The 25,641-nt window shown below is 44.5% G+C and overlaps 1 protein-coding gene across 3 annotated transcripts in view; it reads left to right on the top strand.

Annotated features, from left to right (window-relative positions):
- Positions 1-25,641, top strand: part of elmo1 (engulfment and cell motility 1 (ced-12 homolog, C. elegans)) — a 107,642-nt gene that overhangs the window by 67,170 nt on the left and 14,831 nt on the right. For 2 of the 3 annotated variants that reach the window (XM_062409205.1, XM_062409204.1), the window contains exon 16: positions 9,116-9,252. In XM_062409205.1, the coding sequence (XP_062265189.1) occupies positions 9,116-9,252 (137 nt within the window). Of the gene's footprint in view, positions 1-9,115; positions 9,253-14,151; positions 14,558-25,641 lie in introns of those variants that run through there. The other variant, XM_062409206.1, reaches the window with a different exon arrangement.

Genomic DNA, 25,641 nt, shown 5'->3' with positions numbered 1-25,641 from the left:
CGATTCCCTCCCATTCTAATTCATCTTCCCCGCTTTCAGACGTTTCATTGTTGAAATATTTCTATGCAGATTTGCTCTGGAGGACAGAGGTAAGGCAGCTTGTTTGGTTGAATCATCTGTCAGCGCTGCCAGATCCTACATAATTCATGCCACTATCCAGGTGTCACTCTCTCCGCTCCCCTTCTTCCATTAATTCATAACCTTTCTGTTTCTCTCTCCCGCTCCTGCACTTGTTGTTGCCCTGCTTTAGATCCTAAAAGATTAATTATACCACCGTGTTCCTGCCGAAACACAGGGCTTAATGGAATCTGCGTCAATGAGGCGCCAACCATGACTTTTTCTGACTCTCCTCTTTGAGCATGGAATATTTATGAAGTTATTTAGAAAGGATCGGTCGTTGAGAGTAATGGCCCCGCTCTGTGATTCGCGCCGTGGCGTCTCGGGGCTGAGATGGCGAGGCGGGCAGGTCGGTGAACGGACACACACATGTTGGGCAGATTCATACGTGAAATAAGGTCTGTGCAGGCTCCAGACTGATGGTCACATATTTTTCGAACCGTCTCTTCCATTACTGGGCGATCAGCCCAGGTCAGAACAAAAGGCCATGTTCAGCACCATGGACAGTTCTGTCATACTACGTCATGTGGAAAAAAGGATTGATTTTCTTTTTGTCTCCTCAAGGACAGTATTATAGATCTTATTAGTCAACATGTTGTACGTATCAGAAAATATATATTTAGGTTTCTTTTATAGGTACTTTATTTAATGTTCAGGGTAGTTGCTGAGAAATGCCCTTTTATCAATATTTGATAGTAGGAAGAGCATTCACTCGATATGAGGGTAATTACATACAATAATAATTTCCAGCTGGACTGGACGTATATGTGCCAGGGCAACATCTATCACAAGACAAAGGAAGTAAATTGTTAGCAACAATCTCATGCTAGCTTTTCTGTATCTTCTATATTTTTTTGGTACTTTTTCAAGACAAAACAAATCACCTCAAAACCTCCCGACCGAAAGAGGAGGATGCAACTGCTCCACTTTATTTCCCTGATAACGCTCTTAATAAATATTCTCTTTGACTTTAAGCGGTGGTGAAAAATACTACAGTTTCTGCAAAGAACTGTCACATCTGAAATTACAAGTAAATGCTAAATTTAGGATGTGGTGGAAAAATAGCAAACATCCTTTGTGTGAGCAGCAAGGGAGGGTAACCACACTGGCATTGTATCCTACTGTATGCAGGCACTGCTGTTATTTCATGATGTGTGTGTGTGTGTGCGTGCACAGAACATCCAAACCCAGCAGGTGATTCTGAGTCATCCACACTCATCACCTGAACAACTCCCAGTGTAATGCCATTCCTGAGTTACCCAGTGTTTCTCCGGTAAAACCAACAACAACATATCAGCACATTCCAACTTACATATATTTATTTGACTTTTTATATAGGTTTGTATACTCTTTTAAGGTGTAACCAGTAAGTAAGGGGTTCATTAACCTTCCATAGAAAAGATATTTAAACTAAATTAAATATTCCATTATAGGTTTGTGTTGAGGGGACACTTACTGCTACAGCAGAAGTATCAGTGGGATGTTCATACATTACTAACATCAGTGTGAGCTGACTCGGAAACTTACCCAATGTGAAATGACTTGTCCCCCCCCCACCCCCCCATAGGCCTCCCTTCATAAATCATCAGCGAAGTGTAGAATGCCAAGTATCCCTCAAGTCGGGATGCAAGCATCTATTTGGCGGTCAGCAGCAGCCACTTCACGCAGTTGTCAGTTGCAGCCTTGTGTTCAAGAGGGCGAGCCTTCTGCAGGGTTTTTCCACTCGGTCGCCTCAGGCATACATCAGTGGAGGGTTTTTAAATCGAAGAGCACAAATAACAACAAACTTGACAGATGGCCGCTCCGGAATCTAAACTCTTTAGCATCCTTGAAGTTTCTCCGACTGCCCCCTGTCACTCCTCAGCAACCCTCAGTGGACTGAAGGGATGCAATGGATGAAACCAAAGCCTACCTAATGACACTGCTGCCACACTCGTTTACTTTCACTTGTACTTGGAGCTCCTTGGATCTAATTTACCATCAAGCTGTCACCAGCATGTCTGCCTCATCTACACCCTCAACTTTATTTTGGTTATTTCTACCCCAAAGACCCCTTAGTACCAGTAGGGTGAAGTCTGACAGGACAACATTTATACATATACAACATTTTAAACACCTAAAGAACACAGGGAGATTGTCAGAATAAAACCAAACTCCATAGGGATCTGTCGATAATTTGTTTCAAAATTATCGATTGAAAAAATTAAGCTTAGGCTCTTCCGATGATACTGAGTAGTTAAATTATATCTAAAGATGCAAAGTGTGCAGTGGTAGAACAGACCTGTCTGCTTATACACACAGTTGGCTGCAGTTTATCCACCACTCTCTGATACTTTCTCCCATGCTCTTTGTGTTAAAGCCCTTAAATCTGTCTATTTTTTGGCAGTATAATTACGATTTTTTACATATAAGCTGTGTTTTTGTGTATCAGCAAACACAGTATGTGCATGTAAGCTGGAGAGTTTTTCTTTTGTTTTGCTACGATGAAATGATTCTGAATCTGTGCAAACTCCGACAGATTGTGTGTTTGTTGAGTAACGATGACTCACAGCGTCTGATCCTAGTGTTTCCTTCAGAAGAAACCGCCATGAAGTGTATTTTAGTTTAAGATGTGGTCTTTGATACATGCGTCCAGGGGCAACTCTGACTCGATAGAAAACTCACAGCTAGACGTGTGGCTACATAAGCCTCAGATTGTGTTTGTGAGGATCTGAGGTGCCTGTGAAAGCAGATGCTAAATTTGCTGGCGTCGTGTCTCGGCACAGAGCGCTGATGGATTCTCCACATGCCTCCCTCTTTGTCTCATTTTCTCCTCCCTCCATCTGCTGCTCCCCCTCTGTCCTCTAATGCATCTTGACCATCGTGGGGTACTCGGCATGCTAAAATGGTTTAGTTATGCAATTAGAAGCCGCAGAGGGGAAATAAGGCTTTGACTTTTTAGTGTTTGCATCCTTGTCAAGTCCAAGTTCCTCTTACGCTTCTCAAAATAAAGAAGAATCATAAACAAATGACACAACCGCATACCTATATGTGACAGAGGCATAGTTCGCATTGCAAGTGCAGTGATGCTGTGGTGTTTTTGCTGCAGCATGATAACACAGTCAGCCTGCGAAGTCATACAGCAGTGACTGGAACGCAAAGATGGTGCTGACACAGCTCCCAGGAAAAACACACACACACGCACTTGCGATTTTTATTATTGTGAGGACACTCATTGACGTACTGCCTCCCATAGCTCCCTACACAAACTTTAACTTCATTCTAAACCTAAAATCTTAAACAAAAAGTTCTCTTTCCCAAAATAGTAGAAACACACACACACACACACACACACAAACTTCCACGTCACAGTTGGACATCAGGGCATGCTGGTATGGTAATTAGACTGAGGATGACACCTTTCACTGTGTATTCATCATGTGGCATAGCTGCAAGGTGATTCTGAGGGTTGTTTCACTTTATGCCCACACACAAACATATACACACTGGACCTTGACAGGTGTCAGGGTGGCATTCGGCCCCACGTCTCGCTCACACATACAGAGGAGGGGCACAAACAGACACACAGCCACAGACACAAAACACTTTCAGACACACACATGCTTAGTCACCTCTGTCGTGCCCAGGAGTCATGTGAGTGGTGGCCAGTTGAGTAATTAGCTCTCGAGTTGACGTCAGCGAGCCACCGGAGGTCTCACGTTGAACGGACTGGGGTTGGAGCATGACAGGCGACAGCTGTCCCGCACTTAGGCACACACACACACATACACGCACACATACACACAAACAAAGTCACACATCCACAGCAGGGGAAATTGCAGTGACCCCTGACCTCAGCTCGAACACGAGCAGGTCCCGGTGGACGGGTAGAAGGGGAGAGAAATGACAGGAGAGGAGAAGCGTCTGCAGCCTCTGAGTCATTTTGTCTTTATGATGATATAGTGCGATGTTGTGGAGCATCACTGCACCGATGTGTCTAATTTGTCTGAAACCAATGACTTGGAACGACACTCGGCCTACAGAGCTCATGACGCATTCGTGTCATGTGGTTCTGATGAAGAGCTTGAGCTACCGAGGCAGACAGACCATCACGTTAGCCTCCCAGTTGTAATTCCCAAGATATGAATATTGGACATTTCCCTCTTGATGTTTTCTCCATTGAAAAGAAATGCGTACACACGTCAATAACGACATAACTTTTTCAAAAGTTTGCAAGTGTAATTAAGGGTTAGGGTTAGGGTTAGGTCCAAAGACGGACGTTAACCCATGATTAGTGACTCTTCATGTAGAAATAACAATACCTCTGCCAACAGTCCCCTTAGATTAGGAGGAAAAATAGATGTATTTCTTTTCACCTATGTGTCACATAACCAGATGTACCCTGAAATCTTTTCTGTCTATCGATTTTAAAGATTCATGAGGTCCATGCAGACATATGGTCCAGCACAGCGTAAACTGGTCATCGCAGTGTCATGTTACCTAGTTCATGGGTGGTACAGGGACCCAACATCTGTCTGTGCAGATGGATGAAAACCATTGTGGGCAAAGAAAAAGTCATCGCAGCCCATTTGCCATCCGTCCAAATTTCCCTCCTCCGGACCCATATGCTCGGCCGAAAAGCGTCAAGAATTGTGATTTAAACGGAGAGAGAGTTCATATCTACCCCGCTGCTCCGTGGCGTGTCATCCAGCTCCAAATAGAATTCAGTGTGTGTGTGTGCATGTGTGTGTTCATGTGTGTCTGTGTGCGTGACCCAGGCTGTGTGACTCATCCATCAAAAAGTGTCAGACTCCCCGGGCACTCGATGTGTCCAGTTGTCCAGCCCATCGCGATGACCACGTCAGCCTGCCTGTGGGAGACGGCTGTATCTCAGGTGGAAGGAATGAAAAGAGGTTTTACATAACTTGCTTCAACCAATTAGGAGACTGCCTCACGAGGTTTGGTAGCTTTTTATGATACACGGGTGTCGGTAGATGCCTTTTCAACAAGATTAAGATTAAGATACATTTATTTCTCCCAAACACATGCACAGACATGCACAGGCACACTCATGCAATTGTAGGGAAATGTAACCTCTGCTTTTAACCCATCTGGTGCAGGACACACAGAGAACTGAGCAACCATGTACGGCGCCCGGGGAGCAGGTGTTGGGGGAGTTAGGTGCCTTGCTCAGGGGCACTAGACAGGGTAGGGAGAATCCTCTTGGATTTTTGGACAGATCAATCCAGGTTCGTCTTTTTGTTGTCTCTCCGTGGAGTCGAACCAGAGACGAACCAGAGACCTTTTCTGCCCATAGTCCAAGTTTCTGCCACTAGTCCACCGCCTCTCTAGTGTTTGTATCATACAGCTAAACTTTTAAGGGACAAAAACGACAATGAATTACTCTGTAGGTCATCACTGCTTGATTCCCTCACTCATCAGTCCTTAGTACTACTTCAAAGTAGTACTAATACTAATAGTGTTCTATAAAAAAGAGTCAATAATTTATCTGTTGTATTTTAAGTTTATTGTTTTTATAGTATACATACATACATTCATACATACATAAATTTTTTATTTCTGTGTCTGCATTGTCATTCACATGCATGCAGTCTTGAATGTGACACACACACACACACATTTTGCTGTAGTCACACTCAGATTAAGGTCACTAATCCAGTCAATCCAGCTACAAAACCGCGTCACTCAGTGTTTTGTATGTTACAGAATTTCATGGTGTTTAGTTTTATCATTGCGGCCTCTGCGTCAGTCATGATGGTACTGGAGCATTGCTCTGGTTAAAAGCCTTAAAGCAATAGTTACCTAATCACAGCAACATGACTTTGCACTCACTTAGTACCATCTCTGCTCAGGCAGATCATTTTAAGTGCATTTGTGAATTGTTGAGGAAGATTCAACTGTGACATTCCAGCCGGTTGGAAAGAAGCTGCAGCCTCCGCAAAAGAAGTTGTTGATTTTTGGTTCTCCCATATGTGGACTACTTATTTGAAAGAGCTATATAGTAGGACACATTCAAACGGTTGGTGTTTTCTCAAGGCCCAATGAAGTCTAGTGCAGTTTGTTAAGATGGTGTTCTGGCTCTGTATTTCTGTGTAACTATAAAGTTAAAACGCTGACTTCCAGAGCGTTTACATCCACATTCAGTCAAAATCGTAGCTTCTTTTACACTCACCCCTAAGGGTCAAAGTGAAACATCTACATGTCACGATATCTTGAGGGGTGGGGTTTAAAAAAATCAATTGAAAACAGGCTACACTGTATGTTCTAGACAACAGTATTCCCATCGATACAAATACTACAACCAGTGTACTGCTGTGTTTTCATCGCTGGAGTCTGCAGAAAAGATGCAGAGCAGCTGACCCAGACTTCCCCTCTTAAATTATTTCCTCAGCGCGGGTGAATTATGTTTGTTTGATGAAATATGCAGTGATCCACACTCTGGAACCATTGGGGTAAGTTTGCGGAGAGACTATTAGAATACACAACACTGTTTGTGAAAAGCACAAGGGTTTTAGAGAACCCAGATTTTCCCTGTTTTTATTGAGACTAAATTAGAGGAAACAGTGGTTTCACATGTTTGAAGAGCAGCACAGTCTCCGGACTTAAACCCAATGTAGCAGGTTTGAGATGAAGTGGACAGAAAGAGAAATCAAAGTGCAATACATTAAGTTGATGGGAACAGTATTATTGCAGCACCATTAGGAGGAACCATCTGAACAATATTTGATTTCCATTGAAGGGAATACATCTCTAGTGTGATGCGTATATGATTTATTATGCCTCTGTTCCGGCGATTAGGTTTGGTTGGTCAAAGGTTAAAGTTCAAGGTCGTGGTGGCCTCACTAGACATATTCCTGGCCTCTTGAATGGGACATCTCAAGATTGCCTTCAGGGAATTTCTTTAAATTTTGAACTCAATGTTGGACTGATTCGATTTCACCGTGACCTCCTGTGGGTCAGTCTGCACTGGTTGGCGGAGGCATGCAACCGCAGGACAGCAAGTGTAGGTTATTCTTTGATTTAATTTCAGAACCACAAACGGTGATTTATGTAAATTTGAATACCAGATTGAAAAATTGGGGATTGCAGACTACTGACCAGCAGTTATGAGCATCAAACGACTATATTGATGTTTGGTCTCACATGTCCTGCTGGTTCCTGTGAGAGTTTAATAAAACTGTCCAAAGCTCAGCATGGGCCTCGCAGAACCCCAGGATGGAGAAATATCTGTTCAGGCCACACGAGATTGCTCACTAACCGTATCTCCCAAATAAGCCTTGACATGTTATTCCACTCATCTTGCCTACTCAGGGTGCTGTCTATCAACAAACAGTCCATGTATCTCAGAGGTCACAACAAACTCCAACCCTAACGAGAGGTTTTGCAAGTTGGCCGGAAAGGGTATTTGACTGAGGAAGTTTTTTCTTTAATTTGCCCTTTTTCGTTTCTCTCCTGCTTTTTTCCCCCTCTTCTGTCCCTGAGCGCAGTTTACTGTTGACTAAGCAGCCAGTCAGCATCTGTTTTGGCTCACCTCCATCAGTTTCCTGATCGACTGCCGGCACTGGGAGCACGAGCCCCCTGGATTTCTCCACCTCGCCCTTCCCCTTAATCTCCCATCCATCGCTCCGTATCACGGCTCAGGTCGCCTCCGGCCATCACTCATTACACTGTGAAGTTTCAATTGCTGCCTGACCCCCTTCCATCCAATTTCATGGCTTTGCTCGTGGTGAGCCACCGCCCCGCCGCTGCGTGTGTAAACTCTTTAATTGAACCAACCTTTGGCACAGGACGGCCTCTCGTCTTGCCGAGACGAGAGGGGGACAAATTTAGTTCAAGTGACTGTCAAGCCTTGTGATGGTATCTCCTGGTTAATGTGGTCTCGGCACTCAAGAGCTCTGTCTGGTCCTCTTTCCTCTCGCTCGGATTTTACAAACACGCCCTCGCGCAAATAGCGGGGACTGGAATGCCTCGGTTACGCTGCTAATAAATAAAATAAACCACCTCTGGCTCTGCAAAATGAAAAATCCCAACTTAATCCATTTAGAACAGTGTTCGCTGGTCACAATTTATCTCCGAGGAATATTTTGTTTTTGAAGTTGATGAGGAGCTAAATTTTCAATTACACAGAGCCGTGCCTCGTTGGGGAACGATATCTCATTCTCTGTGGTTGTGTCTACGAAATGGCCTATAAACGCATTAACTTCCTGCCACGTCTGTAATGTATAATCAGAGAATCCCTCCCAGGCCAATTAGATTATCTCCCATGAAAAGTCTCTCTAATCTCATATTACTCTGTTATCAGAATAAATTAGTTATTTTGAATATGAGTCTTGCCTTCGCCGACTGCTGATTTATTCGTCGACGCTCGTGTGTCAGAATGATCTTGTATGATCTTCAAATCCATTTACCACTTCAAATGTAATCCTGAACCTTTCAGCAGCAGTTATTTGATGACTTCCTCTGTAACGTTTTCTGGTTGAGTGATATTTTCTTGCAGTAGTCGCGTGTGTGTGTGTGTGTGTGTGTGTGTGTGTGTGTGTGTGTGTGTGTGTGTGTGTGTGTGTGTGTGTGTGTGTGTGTGTGTGTGTGTGTGTGTGTGTGTGTGTGTGTGTGTGTGTGTGTGTGTGTGTGTGTGTGTGTGTGTGTGTGTGTGTGTGTGTGTGTGTGTGTGTGTGTGTGTGTGTGTGTGTGTGTGTCTTCCAAGTCCTTCAGTTATTGCAGAACTGACTGAAACCCCTTGACTAACTCATGGACTCTAGCCCATGAATCTCTTGGGTTTATGGGAAATGGAGCTAGTTTAAAGGCAGCTAAAAAAAACTGGAATATTGGTGACAACAGGATTAGATTGTTTTTCAAAACTCTACTTAATCGAAACGTGTTAAGATTTTGCATTGGGTTCTGGACTAGAACCAGGTTTCACTCTTTTTGCGTAAGCACTGGAACGTGTTTGACTCAGACTGCGGCTGTAGGTGACGGTGCATCTCTCTTGTGTCCACAGCCAGTGAAAACTGCCACGACTTCCACCCCATGTTCTTCACCCACGACCGCTCCTTTGAGGAATTCTTCTGCATCTCCATCCAGCTGCTCAACAAGACCTGGAAGGAGATGAGAGCCACAAGTGAAGACTTCAACAAGGTACGTTTGATCTATATGTGTGTGTGTGTTTGGGAGGTGGGAGGGTCCGCTGAATAAAATCCATCACTGTGTCCCAGTTCCAGTCATCCTACCTACTACGGTCTAATTGTAACTAGGTTTGAGTTTGGAGAGCATTCACAATGGCAATGTGACAGTTTAAAGAATACATGATAGTTACATATATATATGTTTTTATATATATATATATGTATGCTCGTATGATTGAGTGATGTGACATAATGTGATGTTGATGGACTCCTTACAGCTGGAAACGGGTGACAGAAACCTTTAAACGAAAGATTCCAATTGTGAAACTGGCAGCTACTTCTTCATATTGATGCACATTGACAGGGGGAACTGCTCACGCTCATCTTATGGACTTTTTCGTGTGTTATAATATTTATGTACATTGTTGTTTTTGTTCCCCTGAGATGAAACATTAGCTGCCTCCATTGGCTGAGCCCCTGATTAGGCTCCTATGTCTTAATTTGGAGCTCATTGGACTGATGAGGATGAAAAACTTCCTGGCTAACGTTGACTCGCCTCACAAAGTAAAAATGTGTGTGTGTGTGTGTGTTTGTGTGTTAGAGCCAGACGGTGATAGTAATGGGGTGTTTATGACAGATATTGTGTGTTGTGGATTCAGTTGGGCATCAGTTGTAGCAGTCAACAGACACGCTGTGGCTTTTCCCTGCTTTGTTAAACTAATTATGATTATTTTATGGACTCTAACATCAAACAGACCACGGTGAGCTTCAAGCCACCACGTGTCCAAGTCGCTGCTGACAAACTCATATCTACAGGCTTTGATCAGCTTTGGAAAAGTGGCTCACACACAAGTGAGCCATTCCGTCATTCTGCGTTTGCTCTGCAGGTTTCAGTCCTTGGTCCAAGAGGTCTCTCTACTCTAAATGGAAACAAACTGTGCTACATGAAGCCTCCAGCATCCCACTGATAAATGTTGAAGAGCTGGCACTTCTTATTTTTGTTCTGTGAATGGAGTGATTTTGGTGATGGTTGAGTTGCATTGCCTTCAGTGAGAGCTAGTTTTGAAGGAAAACCTCAGTGGGATGAAGGTGAGTCTGAGTGATTATTGTTGTTTGTTGAGTCTTACATGGTGGATTGATTTTTTTTTTTTAGCTGCTCCTCTTTTGGAGCAACGGCTGTGATGTTTTGATGTCCCTCAAGTAACTCTTCAGGTTTTGCTTCTGGGAAACAGAAGCAATTTCCTGGTTTGAAATGACTGAAAGTTTCGTTTTTGTTTGTGAATTGTTGGAAGGAAACATTACAGGACTGTTGATCACTGCAGAGGGAGATACAGGTCCTTTTACCTGCAGGTGATTTCCACCTGCAGGTAAAAGGATGATGATTAGATAATGGCTGGATTATTCTTTAGAACTGTTGCAATGGTTTTCCATTACATGTGGTTGTTTTTTTCCCCATTTCCATTGTGACACAGGGGGATTTGTGATGTACATCAATTAGTCCGATGATTTAAATGCAAAATAAGTGGTCCCAAAAGTTGGAGTTTACATAATGGCCGTTGTACCAGGAGTGATGAGACCGTCTCTAATAGGCTTAGAAAGACTACCTCCTCTCATGTTCTGCTCCACTTAAAGTGCAGCCTCGGGGGGGGGGGGGGGGGCTGAGAACAAAACTTGCATAGTGTACAGACATCTCCCCTATAGTGAGCAATCCTATTACCCAATCCCGTCCTTCACACCCCTCCCTCAAGAGGCGAGAGTCAATTTCGATCGGGCCGGGATAGATGATGCTTCCCTTCCTTCTCCCCTCCTTCCTCTCCAACATTCTCTTTCATCACACGGTACCTCGGGAGTTTGAAATTCAGCAGCAGCTTGTCGATTGTAAGACTGTTTGGTCTCTCGGGACTTCCTATCAGCTAAATGTTGCGCACTGGGCTCCGCGCTCCCTGCCTCAAACGCAGCGGCTCTGTTAGTAACTGCTATGAACTTGGAAACACTCTGGAGACGTCGGCCCCTGTGATGATGTCTGAAAGTTGTCATTTTCTACCTAATTCTGTCATCACGACACAGAGTTGTTTGTCTGTAGCCAGAACAGTCACTGACTAGAAATCCCATCAAGTAAAACATCTTAACAATGGAGAGGCGGAAAAATACACAAAGGAAACGCTTGACATAGATCCCATTAAATCCTGAGCATTAGTTTGTTCAATTTCAATATTAATGAGAAGGATGTGAGTTTTAAGTGCTTCACATAGTCGATAAAGCTAGTCATCCAATCTAGGTTTAAGGAACATGCAAAACAAAAACATTGAAAGTCAATTGAGATCAGATTAAAGCATCTTTAGCTTTCGCACTACAACATGTGAAATGGAAAACGATGTGTGGGCTGTAATGAGGAGGGGGATTTGTTCAGATTCCCAGTTGCTGAAAGGTGGGCAAGGCTTAGTGAATACAGAGCGATACAGAGCTCCACTCACACATCCTTCACTTGAGTTGGTACATTAGGAGGCAGAGAATGATGCAGTCATGAATAATTTAGTCAGAACTCTTTTAGAATTGTAAACAATGTTTGTTGCCAACAGAAGCAAATTTCTGACCCACGATATCGCTCTGGTCACTGCGACAACCCAGGGCCTAGTTGCCAAATGCATTGAAAATGCAATATATTCCACCATATGCACTGGGCTAGTTATCTTGTATTTTTATTATATCGTATCTTTATAAGAACAGGAAAGAAGCAAATAATTGGTTTGGGGTGAGAGAATTTTAAAATTAAGAACATGTTTGTAAGTTTTGAAGGAATCTTAAAAAGGTTAGTGATTTGAATATACATATTTATCATAATGAATGACATAATCATAATTATGGCAAGAGGTTTGGTTCAGAAATATGTTCAGTAACACATCTCTCTGCCACTGATTTCAAGGGCAGAGATAATCAGACACTGGTGTTGTATGAGTCTGTTTTAATGGCTTCCTCAAAGAGACTCACGTCCCGTCCACACCGTTGCTGATATTTCCTCTGTTGGGCCTCTTGTAGACATTAAGTCATAACATTTTCCAAAGTGCATATTTTGAACGGCTCCAGTTTCTGTGTACCGGTGTGTTCATGTAAAACGGATCATTTGAGAAACAATCACAGCTTACTTTGTTGCCAGACCCAACAAAAACAATGGCGGCTATAAACCGGTTTCTCTGTTTGGTTTGCACAGCGAGGTCTAATTCAAAGTTTGCAGCTAAATCCCCGCCCAATATTACTCGTTGATGTAGGCTTTGTCGCCACCTACTGGCGCAGCTTGCTTGTTCGGGCGTTTGTCGTCGTTTTTTGGGGTTCTTGTGTGGATGGAGATTTTTAGAATCGAAGGTCATGAGGACAGACATTTCTTATTTAAACGAGGGGGCAAAACAGCTCTTCCAAAATACATCAGCAGTGTTGTAGATAAGGCCTTGGTCTATAAGAGTTTGTTAATCACCAACGGGAAAAGATAGTTAGAACAAATATGCTTCAGTTTTTTAAACGCACACGATCCTGAGAGATTTTTCTCATTAACATTCAGCTCGACAGAGAAATGTCAACAGCACAATGTGACAGATTTATCTTTTTTATCAAAGGGATTCTGGCTGCGCTGTGAAAGGACTAGTCTGCTCTGGAGCTATTATGTGTGTTGCCATTCAGTGCCTGTGCATTCAGTAAATGAGGATATATCCTCTTTTAAGATGTGTAGGAGGATAATGAGCTGTGTCAAGGATAATTCTCAGGCTGTCCACTTCAAAATGCAGATAGTGCACGGCTGTGATTCTCCTGCAGCTCCTGCGGTCGCTGCCAGATCCAGAAAGCACAGAGCTCCTCTGAGGTGTGGAATACTCAAAGACCTTGTTCAGGTTGTATTAATGTTTGGGTGTGCACGACGTGACGCGGCGCTGTGGCCCCGCGTGCGCACACTTCTAAGGCGCTGATGGCTTTCTCATTGGCTGGCTCTTCACGGCTGACTGAACCTTGTATGTACACAAAGACACGCGCACACACACACCGGGTCTTAACATGAAAACATGGTCATTTTGACAAAGGCTTAAATGAATCTCAAACAATGAAGCTCTTAAGCCTGCACACACACACACACAGACACACACACACACACACACACACACACACTGGTAAAGCCACCATACACTCTGTCCTTTTTGTTTCCTAAATGTGATTCGTAAAACACATGGTTGTAAAGAACGAGGTGTGTTTGTGTTTGTGTTTCTTTGTTTCTGTGTGTGCTGTTTGTACACAATCTGTATACTGTACGAGTGTGTGTTTAATGGAGGCAAGTGTGATGCTTCCAGGGCACAATGCCGGCCGTCAAGCAACCGTTTCCCCTGTTTCCATAGCAACTCCTGTCCAATTACCGCTGCCTCGCCGCACCACACTCCGGTTCTGTTTGTGTGTGATGGAGCCGCTTCTCCGCAGCATGTGGGCACGCTCGGGTTTACGTGCACATCAGGCGATCAGAGGCTCGGTCTTGTACGGCTGCCTGTCTCTTCATCCAAACATCTGCGCCGAGAGCTTCTCCTCCTCCTCTTCCTCCCCACAGGAGGAGAACGGAAACCTTCATCTCTCTCGCTCTCTCTTTCTCTCTTTTTCTCTCTCTCTCTCTCACTCTAGAAAAAACAAAAAAAACAATGTAGCGGCTTACAGCCACTCAAAATACCCCTCCTCCTTCTTCTCCACCTCTTCTGTCATCCTTCCCTCCTCCCCCTCCATCTAAACCTCTCTCTCCCACACATATGCACACACTTATCATGTGATCCGCTTGCTGCGCCACCATTGGCGTCTCTGATCATGGCGTGTGTCCAATCAGGGCATAAGCCCGGAGATCAACATAAGAGAGGCTGAGCAGCCTGGCTGATGCTCTTAGAGTCACAGGGGGAGGGAGGGAGGCAGACAGAAATATCGTAGTGGAGGGTAGATAAGAAGAGTTTGTCTGAGAAGAAGCAAGGAGTGTTTTCATTTGAACACAATACGCTAAAAGAAAGAATCAAGCAGGAAAACTGAAGGAGCCATCAACCAAGCCAGGAAATAAGAGAGGAGACTAAAGGAAGAGGTGTACAAACTGTGTTGACAGACGGCTCTTCCCTTATTGTGGCTAACACTGACGCTCACTGTCCACAATAATTTGCACCGCTCCTCCAAGGAGCCATCTGCTCCCTCCATCCATCCATCCAGCCATCCCTGTCTCCCATCGAGCACTGGACACTCCTTCTCTGGCCAAAGCACGAGGATTCATCAGTCACTGTGGAGAGTATCACACCCACTGGGAAACATGGAGGTGACGTGTAAGTACCAAGAATGGAAAATGAGTATGAGAAGGAGAGAGTTGTTTTCGAGGGGGCTAGCGTGGATTGGTGGATGGAGCGAGGGTCGGTGGTAGTAAGGGAGGAAGAGGGGAGCGCTTGTGTTGTTGCCTGGCTGCAGGGGAGCAGGAGAGGATGGAGTGAGGATGAAAAAGGTAGGGAGAGATGGAGAGGATGAGACTCGAGTAGAGCGGAAGAGAAAGGGAAGGGACAGATGGGGCCATGCAGACTTGACGAGGCGTAAGCAGGTTAGACAAGGATCCACATCCCACTCTTTTCATTAACACACACATGCACGCACACACGCATAATCTGCTAGATTACCCCCACAACTACATGCATGCATACACACATCCTCTGTTCACCTACCCCCATCCAACACAGGCATCATCTGTATTCCAGTGTACAATCTGTGTGTGCGTGTGTGTGTGTGTGTGCGTGCGTGTGTGCGTGTGTGTGTGGTGGGGGGTTGGGCTTTGTTATTGTGAATGGGATTACTTCACATCACCAACACCCACCATTTGTCACCAGAGGAATTCAATGCCACTGCTACGGCTCTTCTACACTCCACACTGTGTGTGTGTGTGTCTGTGCGTGCGTGCACATGTGCGTGCGTGTCAGCCCTGGATGAGCTTCAACCAGTGTTTTAGCCAAAGGGGTCTGACACAGGATTAGAGTGAGGTCAGCTCCACACTGTACAACAGGACTGCCAGTACCTGATTTCATTTGTTTTGGTCAATTCACTGTATGTCAATATCCAGCCAATGTCCTTTTATACTCTTTTACCAGGTAACCTTCTATTTTAACATGTGCTGAATTCTGCAGTTTATTTGTTTTAATTATCGATGAATTCTTTAATATTTATGAAGCTGCTTTTCTATGTTTTCTGTCAATTCAAATTGAACACAGTGCAATCTGAGTTTTGAGAATCGTTATGGGCTTTCAGTATTTACTGACAAATTATAAACAAATAAAAATAAACAAAGTATAACTTGCACAGAGTCAAATGCATTATTATCATTGCCAAGACCATGACTTATTTCCTTAGAAGTTAATGAGAATGTTGAAAAGAAATGTCTTGATCCAGATTAAATGGGTTCCTTCCTGAACCCATTTGTTTTTGTGTTATCTTGTTTACAAACAAACCAACATGCAAACCATTGAACTTGGGTGGAAACATAACCTTGTTGGTGGAGCTAGTAAAAGAATAACAAACTGAATGTATTATACAGTTTTTTTAATATCTACTCTTCCTCTTTTTGTTTGTTTATTTCTCGCAAAAACATTTACGAAAGTGATTCACCGTAATTTTTCCCGGGTCAGGGCCAGGCTAGCTGCTTTCATTCTTTTGGATTCAGCTTCATATTGAAGAGATGAATAGATACTGAATAAAGTGATATCAGTCTCCTCGTTCTCAACAAGAAAGTGAACGAGCCTATTTCTCAAAAATGTCTTTTGAGCCGAAACCCAAATTTGTGACTGTACTGTGATGATACGTGTCCCCGCTGGTGCTCATATTGAGTTCTTACATGTCGTGGTGTGGAAATGGATCAACGCAGCCCCTACTATTTAAAATCCTTCTGAAATTGCGAGGCCAAAGCATGGGAACTTTTTTACGCTGTAAACCTCCTCAGTACCAATCTTATCATGCTCATTTTCAAATATACTTCTTCCTGATCAAAAGTCATCTATGGTGCAGTGGTTCACACCTGTGCTTTTGACGGCTGTAGCAGCTCCACCGGACTGTGTCCTCCTCCCTCAGACCCTCATACTGCGGCAATGGTTGCAGATGGCAGCATGTCCCTTGATAGGGACCCCTCTTCTTCTTTTGCAATCTGCATTTTTCACGAGGCAACATGCTCAGGTCCTGGAGCTGCGTCTTCAGGCATAACTGGGCCTGCAGCTGATGGCTTTAAGTGGTGCGCATCAGGACCTCCATGGTCCTCCACCACACTAATGCCTGCTCCAGGGGATTCTAGAGGGGATAAGATCTTCACCTCTATTATGGAGTAGGTGGAGTTAAGCTCAGAGCTGAGGGGTGAAGTCACACTTCAATGAGTGTCCCCGAAATGGTGAGCCTGTTGTTTCCAGTCACGTGTCCTGTAAAAAAAGGAAGAACCCTTGAACCTTGTGAGTCTCTCTGGATGAGCACTTCAGATAAATAAGACAAGTACTCATGTAAAGTAAACGCTTTTTTTTTATTGGTGTTTGACATTTTTGCTCAGACCAGGGTGAATCAGAGGAGAGTAGATAATCTGCTTTGTTCAGCCATGTTGAAGACTAACCTGTCCCATGTGGGATTATTCACGGGGTAATTCTCAGAACTGAAGCTGTGTGTCCCTCTCATCAACCCTCATGAATCAGTTATATTTATTTACTATTTAAGACTCTTTAGATTTAGCGTTTAGTCTTCATTTCAGATTTGTTTTCATTCAAGGCCGTTCTCTGCAAATCAATTAAGGAAACTTAATGCAAATCAATGCAAATGATTTCCAGCGCGGCTCTTTAGCATCTGGGCCGTTCTCCCACTTTGCCAGAAGGTTAACATGCACGCATACATGATTAATGAAATGGGTGCTGATGCATCCAGTCGCAAGTGATGCGACAAAAACATAAGCAAGCGGGAGCCAAAAGGTTTTTTTGGGCGGACGCCGCGGGTTGGATTCCAGGAAGCAGCTAAGGCCAGTTGGTGAAAGCGCTGCACATGCCGCCATGTGCCAACAACCGTGACGGCTGCTGGCGTGCTTTGCATGGGAAGGCACATGTATGACACGTATCAGGACTCCGTTCACCATCCCCCACTCCTCTCCTCTCCTCTCCTTGAGACCTGCAGCTTTTGTTTTTATTCCATACTGGTTTTATGTACCTCTCCCACTGGCCAGATCTTTCCACACCTCTTCCCATCCCCACAGTCCATTATATCTCGTCTTTTTTGTCTCTCTCTTTCTCCCTCCTGCTCTCTCTCTCTCTCTCTCTTTCCACCTCCTCACCCGTGTCTCTCGACCCCCCTCCACCTCTTTTGTTGAATTCAGACAGGCTATTTATATCTCTCTGCCTGGCTGCCTCACCCTCCCACTCCCTCAACAAGCTTTTGCTTTATGCTTTCACATAAAGCAAAGCCTTGTTGTGTTTCTACACATGTGTATCGGCACTGTGGGAGCATGCACATGTTCCACATGTGTGTTGTTTTTGCCTGTATGTTGTTTGCATGCAAGTGTTTAGCAAGAGCAGAGGGAAGGATGCCAACCTTTGTGTCTGTTCAGGGACCTCTTTGTGTTTTTCATGAGTGTGTGTTTCTGTGTGTGCCCTAAAGGGGGGATCTGTGATCTCAGGCAGCGTTGGCCCACTCACACTGACAACAGCAAAGCCACGCTTACTAATCAGACCAGGGAGATCGTCAGCCATTAGCGTCAAACCATCAGAGTCGCACGAGCAGAGATGCAGAGCTAACATTGTGCTTTTGCTGTGGATCAAGATAATGATGCTGTTGTCTCATCGCCACAGCAGCTCCCTAGAAATCAGCAGGGAAAGGACGAGTAAGGTCTAATTTTCTTGTTTTAATTGAGTTATTTGTCTATCTTTTAATTATTCTAGGTCTCTGTTTTTGTTTATAAATAAGCGGGCATTTATAAAGGCTTGTGTGTGTGCACGTTTTGCACAGTTCACAATATGTATTTAGACTATTTTGTCTCCACAAAGGCTCTTGTGTGTGGGTGCGACCTATTGTGGATGCATACTGGGAATTGGTTTCATACAATAATCTGTTTTGGATGTATATTTGAGTTTGGGTGATGGTGCATGTCATGAAGGGAGACAAACACACATGTGTATTAGTCAGAACTTCTTCTACCAACAATGAAAAGTAGAGGAAGGCTGCATCAAAGTCACACTCACATGAATTACTGTCTCGTCTCTATTTGAAGGCAAGGAACAGCATTTTGGGGCTTGAAGCCTTCTGGCTTCTGTTTTCAGTTTGACCAATCAAGTTTGAGCAGGCTTTGGTTGCCCGCAGGTACCTTTGTTTGGAGAGCAAATGAGTTGGAGCAGAATTAACTGAAATGCATCGTCCATCGGCCATTGGCAGCTCTTAATAGAGACTAGCCAAAATGTCGCCTGGACCTAAAACTCTGTTTGTGTTTTGTGTGGAGAAATATTCGACCAGTGTGATTAAAGAAACTAGCTGGGACAGTAAACAGTGTACAGTGAACGGAAGGCAGAGTCTTGGCCTGGATATCTGTCTCCACTGGAAGCCCCCAAATATTGGCCATGGCCCCCAGAGGCTATATGCCATTAACACTTTAAAGCAAATAGTTTGCAGAATCAAGAGCTACACAACATTTAGCAAAACTGCTAACAATGCAGGATGCTGAGGCGTGCACCGGAATAAATAATCTGAGGTATTATTGAAGAAGTATCGTTCTTTGTATCTGGTTTCCTCGTCCTGCTTGATATTCTATAGTTTGAGATTCTTACTCAAGTCCCAGTTGGCTCAGACAGAACAATCCCTGAATCCCACTGCACGCTGTGAGAATCGATGTATTTGCAGCAAAACCTTCTGTTAAATGCCGCAGCTCTCTGTAGAAGCAGAATGGCCTCGCTCTGTGTGCTATGTCAAACTTGCACTTTTGCTGCAACTGACCTAAATGGATGATGTTTGCATTTTTTATGGAGAACGCAAATGAATTAGTTTCCCAGGGCAACTTGAAACACATTTAAATGCATTAATAAGTGACTCCTCAGAATTTTTTTCTACCCAGCGATGATGCATCATCTGAAACCACCAGGATGCTGCTGCTCCTTGATGAGCGTTATTTCATATAATGTAATAATACCTGTTTTGATGCCCTTGAATAGATCAGAACCAATTCTGCTCATTCCTCCCGAGACAATTAATATAGAATGTTGTGTTTTTTTTCTCGCTGCAGCAACTGTGTCACAATAAAACAACAAATTGCTGCTATGCACAAACCAAGGTCATCACTTGGCTTTAATCAGCGGGTCCTGATAGGCTCACCCTAAATGGAGATTTCCCAGGTGGCTTTGCACTCCGGTCTTCCATACAGGCCGCACTGCACCTCAGGTGGAGCGGGTTGTTGTTGGGAAGGAGCTCCTGTGACATTTTGCTTGGCCATGCGGCGCTACCTCTCCAAGTGTGGAAACAACAACACTTAGCAGCAACAGCTGGCATTGATCTGCATCACTCATGCAGCGCGAAGAGGATTGAAGGAAGGAATCTCCAGATGGGATCTGTGTGTGTATCTGGGAATTTACATGGAATAGTCAATAGTAGTTTTGTTTGGTGTGTGTGTGTGTTGGCGCCCGTTCACTCTGCATAATGCAGGCGTTAGAAGAACAAATTAGTGTATTTGAAGGATGAGTATGTACATTGAGTGCGTGTGTATCCTGCTTGCCTACAGTGCACTGTGTGCTGTTCTTTGTAGCGCACACTGATGCTGTTAAACAGGTCCCCAAGGCTTTCACTCCGAGAGATAAGAGCTGCTTTTCACAGCACTTTCTTAGTTACATTCACCCCCTCACCGCTCTATTCTGTTTAATTGAAATATCCAGATACAGGGACTCCTTACGTCGGAGCTGTGGAGGGTAGATAAATAATTTAAATTTTAATGGATGAAAGTGGCGCCTCACCAATTGCTCTTAACCGACTCAACGCTGAGCCATGACAGCGTTGTCAAAAGAGTCTTAACGTACGAAAGCTGAATATACCGAATGTAAATCTGGGAATCTGGCTGTTGTGCAGAATTCATGGTTCTTCGCCTTCTTTGTCCTCGGCATTAACATCAATATGCACATCAACCAGGCTTAAACATATTTGACATGGAATTACACGGGCAGAATGCTGACAAACTATAAGAGCACCATTATTGAAACTTCAGCCAACATAATGTGCTTTGCAGATTCATTTTCTGCCGAGACGTCAGGTTCGACGGCAGGAACGCACAGAAAACGGAGGCACTCTCTCGCCTCTCTGTCTTGCCAAATGAGTGTGTTCACCTAGGTGCCATGTTTCCGTCGCTGCCGATCGGAGCCGTGTCTACCGCGGAGTCATTTGACCATTTCCATTGCAGATATGAGCCAGATGTAAATGGGTTACTAGACACTGACGCTTCACAGCAAGCTGGTTCCTTGAGGCCGTTCTGTGTGTAGCTTTCACTTCCTCCAGGAAGTTCCGCTTCCTCCCACAGTCCGAAGATTGTTGTCGGGATTATTTTTGACGCTAGATTGACCATGGGTGTGAATGTGAGTGTGAATATTGTTTTTCTCTATGTGATGACCCCACGATTCCCCCCCCCCCCCTCTGGTTTGACGTCATCTCATCTGAGTTTCTTTTTTCGTAACCATCACATCTATGACGCCCACGACGGCTGACATGCACAGCAGCAGGTCGCGCTGTTGTTCCAGCTCAAGCTTTTTGTTGTTGTTGTTGTTGTTGTCCAAACCAGTGGGAAGCGTTTGAAGCACGACGCTGTGTTGTGACCAAAGCGAGGCGTGTGCGTGTGCGTGTGTGCGTGTGTGCGTGTGTGTGTGTGTGTGTGCGTGTGTGTGTGTGTGTGTGTGTGTGTGTGTGTGTGTGTGTGTGTGTGTGTGTGTGTGTGTGTGTGTGTGTGTGTGTGTGTGTGTGTGTGTGTGTGTGTGTGTGTGTGTGTGTGTGTGTGTGTGTGTGTGTGTGTGTGTGTGTGTGTGTGTGTGTGTGTGTGTGTGTGTGTGTGTGTGTGGGTGTGTGTGTGTGTGTGTGTGTGGGTGGGTGGGTGGGTGGGTGGGTGTGTTTTTTTTGTCTGCGTCTTATTGTGCCTCCTCACACGTTCCTCTTGCACAGACCAGGGGGTGATGGATGGCACAAACCAGCACATTGGCGTTGTTGGAATAGATTAGTGTCACGAAAAGGAAAACCAGAAGGAACTGATACATTGTGTCTCCATAGCTTTTGAGTCCCTTTTAACTAAATACTTGATTTGATCTTGAGTCGACATCCGAGGTGGAAATCACAGTTGTTTGTTAATTCGACGGCTTTAAAAGCAACTTACAGGTGAAGTCATAAATCTCCAACAGCCAATTTGTCTCTTTTTTTCCAGGCCTGTCAGATTCCAATTACATTTAATACAGCACGTAGAAGCCTCGTCTCACTCTCTGCAGCGTGATAAGACACAGGCGTGATTTCCTGTCCATCTCCGTGGTATTGTTTTATTTTTTAATGACATCAAATTTAAAGAAGATCATTATTAATTGAATGTGGGACATTGTGTAGCGAGGAGGGAACACATAATTACCACTTCAATAGCGGAGAAATGGATTCCCTGCAGTTTCCTTTTGTCTGGATTTTGAAAAAGGAGGCCTCGGACAGGAGTGTGTGTGTGTGTGTGTGTGTGTGGCCTATGTGTGTTAGTTTTCCATGTCTGCAAGCAGGCTTGTTTTGTCTATACTCACTTCGACGACACACCCATCATCACCACGTGAGATTGACTTTTTGATTGCTTTCAGCGAATATCAGCAGAGTCATTACTCTGTGATTACAGCCCTTATCATTTACCCACCAAAGATCCTCTGCAACACAGTCCCCAGATTTCTCCGGCAGGCTTTTGAGTGGCAGACAGGCGTTTGACTGGCAGCTGGTAAATGATGTCATTACCATCCTCTTAGGTAAATGGAGCGGTGGCGACAGTCGATTGGTCGCCGAGAAGGGCACGGCAATTTGTTATGGCTGACACGTTGTCAATGATGGATGGTAAGGCGACGCCAGGAGAAAGGAACTGCCCGGCTGTCCCGTTTGAGGAGAAAGTGAAAGGAAGAGGAGGATGAGGGAGTGTGTCTGACGAGTAGGTGCGGCCATCTCTTCATTACGTGCACTAGATGGCTCGTGGGACAGCGTTTTAATTATTTTTTCCGACACTCGCTCTGCCTCCCAACTTCCCCCTGCGAAGGGCCTGCGCGAAAGAATGATGGCCTGTTGTCTGGGAGAGATTAGGGAGCGTGCGCGGGAAAGAGGCAGAAATAAAAGGTGGACAAGATAGAAGCGATCAATCTCGGATCAACGAGAAGAGCACAAGACAAAGAGTTGTTCGCATAGATCATTCTGAGTGGGGCTAAGGTGACGCCGGGGCAAACCGGACCCTAAATGTATCCGGAGAGGGAGAGAGAGGGTTTGTTTCAGCGCTGACGACACCTCACCTCTGCCAAGGTGCTCTCTGAGCAATCAGCACATGAAAAAGACGGACGAGGATAAAATATTCATAATGGCCCCCTCCACTGCCCCCCCCCCCCCCCCCGCTGTGAAAGGACCATGTGTTCGTTTTAAACGTGATGAATATTCGCAGTGTTAATTAGCATGAGTGCAGCCACATGGGCCAACAGGATTGTGTTCCTGCCAGAGACATGAGTGCAAACAAGGCATATTAATGAACATTCCCCCGGGACGGGCTCCGCTGAAACACCGGGGCAGAGCGTCAGTCGCTCTCCGGAGACCAGGGTCCGGCTGGGAGTGAAACTGCAGGTGACCAATGAGAGAGCTGCCTTTTTTGGAACGGGAGAGCGTTTGTTGTTGTTTACAATCTGCTCCACGTTACAGGGAAAACTGAGGGCGTCTAAGCTCATCCCTTTGTTTTTAGTGCCGTATGATTTTTAAATAGCCTCTTAAGGGAATAATGCTCCTTCGGGATGCTCTGACAGACCATTTGTAATCTTAATGGGAAACTAAATTGATTTGAGGCTTAATTATCAGGATAGTAAGCGAGGGGATGTGTGTGTGGAAATTTATGATCGGTGACTGGGTGAAGCTGTGATTAAAAGTGGTGGGCGGGACAGGAGTGATGAATCTCTCCCAGCTGGATTGCGAGCCGCGGCTTCTTCCATTCGTCTGGACGTTTTTCAGCTCGAGGGGGGAAGAGCAGGAGCTTCGGGGAGGCTGCGGCTCAAAGTTCAGTCCCCGGGGGGTTGTAAATCTGCTGCTAGGCGGACACCTGTTTCTCACCATGAAAAATATGACTTAGAGGATGCAGAGAGACGCAGACAAGGACAGAGGACAGAAAACGGCCTTGCATAGAGTCGGCGGGGAACGTCTAGATAAATCCCAAGTCGTTACAGCTGAAGAAGGAATGGATGTCTGTCTGTATGAGGGCTATCAGTATTTCCAAAAAACAAGTTTGAACGAATTGACATAACTCTTATTAGATTAGGTGAGAGGGAAATAGTTTAAAGAATGGGCCCTTTATATTGAAATACTTTATATGTACATCTGGAGCAGGTCCTCTCCATGGAGACTGCCATGTTTTTTACAGTAGCCCAAACTGGACAAACTAGACACTGTTTTGAGTTTTATAACAACTGAAGGTTACCACAGGTTCTCCTTCATGTTTTGAAGGGGAGGGTGAGGTGAGGGGTATTAAGCTGCAATATGCAACTTTACCTCTAGATGTCACTCAGTTTTACACACTGAACCTTTAAGTCAAGAGGGCACACAGCCAATAGTGAGCGCCCTCTGCTGGAGTACGACACAATCTACGTCAGACTATCTGAATGATTTGCTTCTCGACTGAATATTTAGAATTTGACCGGGTGATTACATGTCGACAACGAGAGAAACGCAAAAACTCCTCCTTCTCATTACCAGCTTCAACTGCATCTCACCCCGGAGTCTCTGGCCACTCGACCCGGAGCAAGTCTGGACTGGTAGGAAGGGTATCGTCTTGATTGTCTCCTCAGACGTTAAACTGCAGCAGTGGTGGACATCCCTCCTTCCCCCCCCCCCTCGTCTCATGTCTTTGTATCTCATATGTCTTCTACGATGCTATCAGGCTTATTTCGGAGAATGATAATGAGGTTAAACATCTGCTTTCAGAGACTTTATGTCAGAACAGAACAGTGCTTCTGAACTTAAATCCTGATCCGCACTGGTGCTCAGTCCCTAATGTTCTGTATCAGCCTTAATACCTGTGTGATGGGGATCAGATTAGAGAAGACATTATGTGCACTGGTCTGGTTTTGTGTCTGAGCTTTGTAAGTCTATCAGCGTTACACAAGATCCTCATCTGGACTCACACATTTTTTTGGTTTGTTGGTTTGTCCGCAGGATTACTCAGAAATTGGATTTCCACGAAACTTTGTGGAAGGGTCATACATGGGCCAAGGAAGAGCTTTTCAAACAAGGATGTTTTGTGTTTAGCGAATTGATATCAATGAGTTTGTGCAGTTTGCTGCAGTTTGATTGACTTAAAGTGAATTCTTGGTCCTTGGCGAAAGGATGCACTTTATGAGCACTTCTAGTTTGACCATGTGTTTATTTTCCAAGGTCAAATGTCATTTGTTTAAATAAAATACACTTTGATTGCTGGTTTTGAACATATTTGCGTGTCTAAAGCTAATCCCTTGATTCAATTTAATCTTTTGTAAAAATTGCCTTATTTTTCTTATTCTTATTATTAGTATTATAACCTCAGGCATAATCAGATCCTTGCTGGAGATGTTTCATTTTCAGCTGCTACTATCTTTAATGCTCTCAGCCTCTGGCTTTAGTCTGACTTGTGAGTGTCCAGAGGTTTGCGAGTTGATGAGTAATCATCTTGGAAGCAAACACACACACACACATATATTACATAAGACTTTATTTGGGATCTTAGCTCACTGGGATTTGGCACGTTTGTAAAAGCTGAGGAGATGAAACTGAATTGTACAGGAGAACAGACCAATTATAAGGGAAGTTTTCTGCTCATCTGTAAATAGACAAACACGAAACACATCCTTGTTGTCTCTTGACATAATAGTCATTGAACTGTGAGAGAGAGTTAGTTTGCAGAGGCTGGAAATACTTGTCTTTGGGCATTTGATCAACAAGGCATGCAGAGAGAGGAGAACATTCAAGAGAGCAAACTTAGAAGGAACGGGGGGGGGGCGGTCTATTTCTTTCTGTCAACTCAGTATCATCTCATCCAGTGAATCAGCATTCGCAGGCCCAGAGGCAGCCGCTAACAAGGCTGATCCACTGTCAGGGCTGCTCGTCCTGACAATGTGAACAAGCCAGGTCAAGTTTATTCTTATAGGCAAATATCAGATATAAT

Source organism: Platichthys flesus, chromosome 17 (genome assembly GCF_949316205.1).
Source record: "Platichthys flesus chromosome 17, fPlaFle2.1, whole genome shotgun sequence".
Taxonomy (NCBI): domain Eukaryota; kingdom Metazoa; phylum Chordata; class Actinopteri; order Pleuronectiformes; family Pleuronectidae; genus Platichthys; species Platichthys flesus.
The sequence above is the reverse complement of the archived record's forward strand: the minus strand, read 5'-3'. Positions and strand labels throughout refer to the sequence as shown.